We start from the raw sequence: 6,000 nt of genomic DNA on the forward strand, positions 1-6,000 counted from the left end.
CTTGCATCCTGAAGGATCCCTTGGGGATTTAAAGGTGTTCCGTGGATGTTTAGGTACAGACACTGTATTAGGCACTTCCCACTGCCCAGTATCAGATCCCAGTTCTTCATTGGGTATTTCAAGGTATTCCTGGGATGTCTTTACATAGACACGCATTATGCATTTCCTGTGGCTCAGTATCAGACCATAGTTCTTCTTGTTAAGATATCCAAGGAACACCTCGAAATCCCCAAGAAAGTACAAGGGTCTGATACTGGGTAGAAGGAAGTGCCTAATATTCTATCTGTGCCAAACCATCCCAGGAACACCTTAAAATCCCTGAGTCATAGGGGATATAAGGTGTTCCGGGGATGTCTTCACACAGAAGAACCACAGGTAGTGCCTAACACCATGTCTGCACCAAGACATGCGAGGGATACCCTGAAATCTCCAAGAAAGAGATGCAGTGCAGGAATTGACTGAGAAAAGACATGCAAATGTACTCACCTAAAATCAGCACTACAAAGGTGAACATCATCATCCCGTCACAGACAGACACAGAATAAAAGATTTGGTTTAGTTACGAGAAGTTAAATAACTGTTGACACTTCCTGTGATGAAACTAGCTTCTGTTTTCTTAGTTCTAAAATTTCCAAATGTTTGCTAACATTTCCTAACACCTGCTCTCCTGTACTACTGCCAGTGGCCTTTGGTCAGCTGGCATCAACACCTTTCAAGTCTTTCCTCATATTGACTAAGGTGATCCTTATTATTAAAAGTGCCCCTCATGTAAACTGTCTGCATTGCTATACTACAGTGCAAAAGTTTTAGGCAAGTGTGAAAAAAATGTTGTAAATTAAGAATGCTTTCAGAAATAGAAGTGTTAATAGTTTATCAATATACCAAATGGAAAGTAAATAAACAGAAGAGAAATCCAAATCCAATCAATATTTGGTGTGACTACGGGGGAGGTTTCTTGCAAGCTTGGGGCTGCATTTCTGCAAATGGAGTAGGGAGACTTGGTCAGGATCAATGGTGTCCTCAATGCTGAGAAATACAGGCAGATACTTATCCTTAATGCCATACTATCAGGGAGGCGTGTGATTGGCCCCAAATTTATTGTGCAGCAGGAAAACGACCCCAAACATACAGCCAATGTTCTTAAGAACTATCTTCAGTGTAAAGAAGAAGGAGTCCTGGAAGTGATGGTGGTTTGAAGCCAAAGGGTGGTCACCCCAAATATTGATTTGATTTAGATTTTTCTTTTGCTTACTTTGCATTTTGTAAATTGATTAAAATAAACAATTACAATATAATTAAAAAAAATATATATACGGTATATATATTTTTGAAAGCATTCTTACTTTAGAGCATTTCTTCACACCTGCCTAAAACTTTTGCACAGTACTGCAGGTAGGTGTGATGGTCGGGTGTCTACATACTTTTGGCCATATAGATAGGTGTGGTGGTCGGGTCTCCACACACTTTTGGCAATGTAGGTTGGTGTGATGGTCGGGTCTCCACATACTTTTGGCAATGTAGGTTGGTGTGATGGTCGGGTCTCCACATACTTTTGGCCTTATGCCCCGTACACACGAGGGGTATTTCCGTCGGAAAAATCTTGGATGGTTTTTCTGACGGAATTCCGCTCAAGCTTGCCTTGCATGCACATGGTCAAACAAAAGTTCTCTGAACTTTCGAACACGGTGACGTACAACACTACGAGGAGCCGAGAAAATTAAGTTCAATGCTTCCGAGCATGCGTCGAATTGTTTCCGAGCATGCGTGATTTTTTGCGCGTCCGAATTGCATACAGACGAACGCATTTTCGGATAGGAACTTTTTCCGACCGAAAAATAGAGAACCTGCTCCCAATTTTTTGCTGGCTGGAATTCTGCCAGCAAAAGTCCGATGGAGCATACACACGTCGCATTTTCCGACCAAAAGCTCTCATCGGTCTTTTGCTGGCGGCGTTTGCGATCGTGTGTAAGCGGCAATATAGGTAGTTGTGATGGTCGGGTCTCTGCATACTTTTGGCAGTATAGTGTACTTTGACTCTTTATTATGAAAAAATAATAGTGAGTGTTCAGAGCAGTGTAAACATTCCATATTAACCTCTTTGTATCCCTTGATTATTTTTGTTGTGTAATTTTCATGTAACAGTAAATTTTGAAATCTAGTTTAGAAATTCAGGACGTTCATTAAGCTGCTGTTGCTCCAAGCCAGCATGTTTGCATCAGTGTTCTAGTAAGTACCCAGACTCTCATGCCAAGATTTTTTTTTTTTGGTTTGGATAGAGAGGGGAAGAGTTATGACCCGTACACACGGTCGGACTTTGTTCGGACATTCCGACAACGAAATCCTAGGATTTTTTCTGACGGATGTTGGCTCAAACTTGTCTTGCATACACACGGTCACACAAAGTTGTCGGAAAATCCGATTGTTCTAAACGCGGTGACGTAAAACACGTACGTCGGGACTATAAATGGGGAAGTGGCCAATAGCTTTCATCTCTTTATTTATTCTGAGCATGCGTGGCACTTTGTCCGTCGGATTTGTGTACACACGATCGGAATTTCCGACAACGGATTTTGTTTGCGGAAAATTTTATATCCTGCTCTCAAACTTTGTGTGTCGGAAAATCCAATGGAAAATGTGTGATGGAGCCCACACACGGTCGGAATTTCCGACAACAAGGTCCTATCACACATTTTCCGTCGGAAAATCGGACCGTGTGTACGGGGCATTACATTTTCTGCCAGATTTTTATTTCTGTCTGTGATCCCATTGGTGAGAGTTCACTTCACTTCCTGTCCTTGTGATACCTATACAATAATTTGAGGTTAACACGGGGACAGGAAAGCATAGACAGCAATGAAACATAGGAGTTTTTTCCCTTCCCGTCTCTGCTAAAAATGTGTTTTGTCTCCCAGACCAGCGGTCTCCAAACTTTCTAAACAAAGGGCCTGTTTACTTTAGTAAACTCCTCTGAGGGTCTAGCGGACCAGTGTTAGTTTCATTGACAAGCGCTGGATTTTTTCATTTTCTTTACTGATCTGTGCACCCATTGTGATCAGTCTGCATTTTATCACAGGTAACTGCTCACGTGTAAATGTGGACTAAGTATGTGTGGATGTCATAGCCATAAAAGAGATAGAGAAAATAGCCCAACTCAGGTCCCAGTATCTAAAGAAACTCACAAACTTTAAAAGAACCAAGCGCAATTTAATTGAAGATCAAACATATAAATAACAAGATATAAGAATAATAAGATACAATTAAGTGCTCCCTTGGAGAGGTGACTAACATCAATATGAAGTGGGAGATGTACAGATGGGGCAGGTGGAAAAAAGAACTGTCACCATATAGATTCTTTAGGAGGCTAATAAAATGAGGTGGCTGCAGGATGCCTGGTGGGAACCCAAAAGACCTGAAGATAAGGCTTGGAAAGATGGCTTAAAAGACCCAAAAGGGCTAAGAATACCCCCTGGCCCTTGAGTGAATTGGTTTGTTATCAAAAAGACCAACAAAAGAAGTGCCTACCAGTCTTGACCTGGAGGACCTAAAGTTGCTAAGAAGACCTTTGAGTGAATTGTGTTGTTATCAATGAGACCAACAAAAGAAGTGCCCGCAAGTCATGATCTGAAGGATCCAAAGTTGCTTAGAGGACCCTTGAGTTAACTGTTGCAGTATCAAAAAGACCAACAAACATGTCCACTAGTCTTGACCTGAAGAACCCATAGGTACTAAGAAAACCCTTGGGTGATTTGTTGTGTTATCAAGGAGACCAACAAAAGAAGTGCTCACCAGCCTTGATCTGAAGGACCCGAAGTTGCTAAGAAGAATCTTGGGTTAATTGTTGTGGTATCAAAGAGACCAGTAAAAGAAGTGCCTACCAGTCTTCTTGACTTCTCCATGAATGAATGGACAAATTCTTTCCTGTGGAGACCATTGTGTACATGATACATGGTCATGGCATGATGCATTTTTTCTTTTATTAAGGGATGCTTTAAGATTTAGGTTGGAAAAAGGAATGGTTTGCAATATTATAAATGTAAGCAAGAAACCTATTTTGCTTTTGTCTTCCACCAGGCGCATCATATATTGATATCAGTGTTGTATTTGGGATTCTTGGAATGGTTGTCCTCATAACCATGGTGTCCATGTGGAAAAGTAAATGTAAAAAATGATTTTATGAAGATCCAGAATCATCAACACCACAACTTAAAGATCTGCTAATTGACTAACATTTGATGGCATATTTATGGAATAAAATAAAGAAAGTACATGTGTAGTGAGTATATATATGAGTATATACATATAAGGAGCACAAAGGCTCCTTTATCATAGATTTATTTTCATCATGTTAAAAATCTCTTTCTTGGCATTATAATAAATAATGATGGATGGAATGTGTCAGTGTAGATTTAAGGCAAACTTGGTATGCAAATCTCCACTGTACCACTAGGTGGTGCAATATGTCAACTTTTCATGTTAGGAAGAATTAAATCATAATTTGAACCAAGTTTACCGTCCCTTACCCTCTATAATTCAACTTCTGATATACCTATTCACAGCTCTGTTCTTTTTGTTCAATCATATGTAGTGCCCACCTACTTAGGTGTGTGCTAACTAGTTAGTAAGGGTTAGACCTGTTCAAGTAAGCCCCTCGCTGAACCTGTCCAGAGGGAGCCACTGGTGGAAGAGGGTGATTTCTCAGGTGAGCTGGGCAGGGGAAGCAAGGGCGGGCTAGATTGGGGTTCCCCAAAAGTGCTGGAGAGGTACGGGTCTTTGGAACATTTGTTTGTCTGGTCCTCTCCAGAGGACGGTGGTTCTAGTGATGAGGAGGAGTGGTATGTAGTGAGATTTACATCCCTTAGTGCTATCTCCGGGACTCCGGAAAGCATTGCCACCTTCCCAGCACCCCCAACACCCCTAACTAAGACGTCCACAGACGCATTGCACAGTCAGGCACCTTCATACCATCAAAGGGCTGTTAAGGCCCAGGACTCTTGTGTGTTGCCTGGAAGAGGAAAGCCTAAGGAACTTCCAAGATTATCAAGGTTCCAGAGGGACATTCAAAAGAGGGTTGCACAAGAGTATGGATTAGATTATCCTTATGTTCCAGAGAAAATTATGAACATTGTGGAAACTTCCTGGGAACAATGGGAAAGGGACCTTATTTGGGACTATTTGCACGTACCTAAGCCCCAAAGGACACCTGACCATTCAATGTGGGTAAGGTTCCAGGACATTTTCAGAGAATGGCAGAAGGGACGAGCTGTTTATAAAAAACGTGTTCTGGTTCAGAAACCTGGCCAGCATACCAAGAGTTTTTCAATTTCAGTTAAAGAGGAAGGAGACACACGGAAACGATTGCCGGACCCCAGTATTACCTGTAGGATGTTATCACAGGTATGCTGGACTAAGCCTTGAACTGCAAGAGTGCAGATGGGTTAGGTCCCTTTCACACTTATACGACTTGTCCCACGATTTTGTACTGCAAAATCGTATGACAAGTCATTCTCCATGATTTTCAATGACTACCATTCATATTGGCACGACCTCAATGTTAAACCCTCAAGTAGCATGCAAATTGTACCTGAATAATATAGGCACAATTTCAGCACTACTTTGTAAGCACAAGCTGAGAATTGTTAATGCTAAAGTTGTGGCAAAGTCATACAAAGTAGTACTGCTCCCAAATCGCGGTAAAATCGCGGTAAAATCGTGGCAAAATAGCAGCCACGAAATCGCGTTAAAATTGCGCGACTTTGAAGTTGTATAAGTGTGAAAGGGGCCTTAGGGTGGGTTATCCCATGGACTTCCTTCACAGGACAACAATTTCAGTGCCTGCCAGCATGGACACTATCCCTCTGTTGTTCCTGTCAGTCCCTTTGCTAATTCTAAGTTAAGTAAAAAAGTTATGAACTCCCGTTGGAGTCACTTGGAAAGTATGTGGCTCATGGACTAGAATGCAATTGACCTGGAGTGTCTCCTCAGGCTCCGTCCTGCAGGAGT

General features: G+C 41.7%; 1 protein-coding gene across 2 annotated transcripts in view; it reads right to left on the reverse strand.

The window, feature by feature from the left end:
* Positions 1-610, reverse strand: part of LOC141116900 (Fc receptor-like protein 5) — a 33,995-nt gene extending 33,385 nt beyond the window's left edge. For both annotated transcript variants that reach the window (XM_073609392.1, XM_073609391.1), the window contains exon 1: positions 487-610. In XM_073609392.1, coding sequence (XP_073465493.1) covers positions 487-520 — 34 coding nt within the window. In that variant the 5' untranslated portion in view covers positions 521-610. The remainder of the gene's footprint in view (positions 1-486) is intronic.
* Between the last annotated feature and the right edge of the window lie 5,390 nt (positions 611-6,000).

Source organism: Aquarana catesbeiana, linkage group LG13, assembly GCF_042186555.1.
Source record: "Aquarana catesbeiana isolate 2022-GZ linkage group LG13, ASM4218655v1, whole genome shotgun sequence".
NCBI lineage: Eukaryota > Metazoa > Chordata > Amphibia > Anura > Ranidae > Aquarana > Aquarana catesbeiana.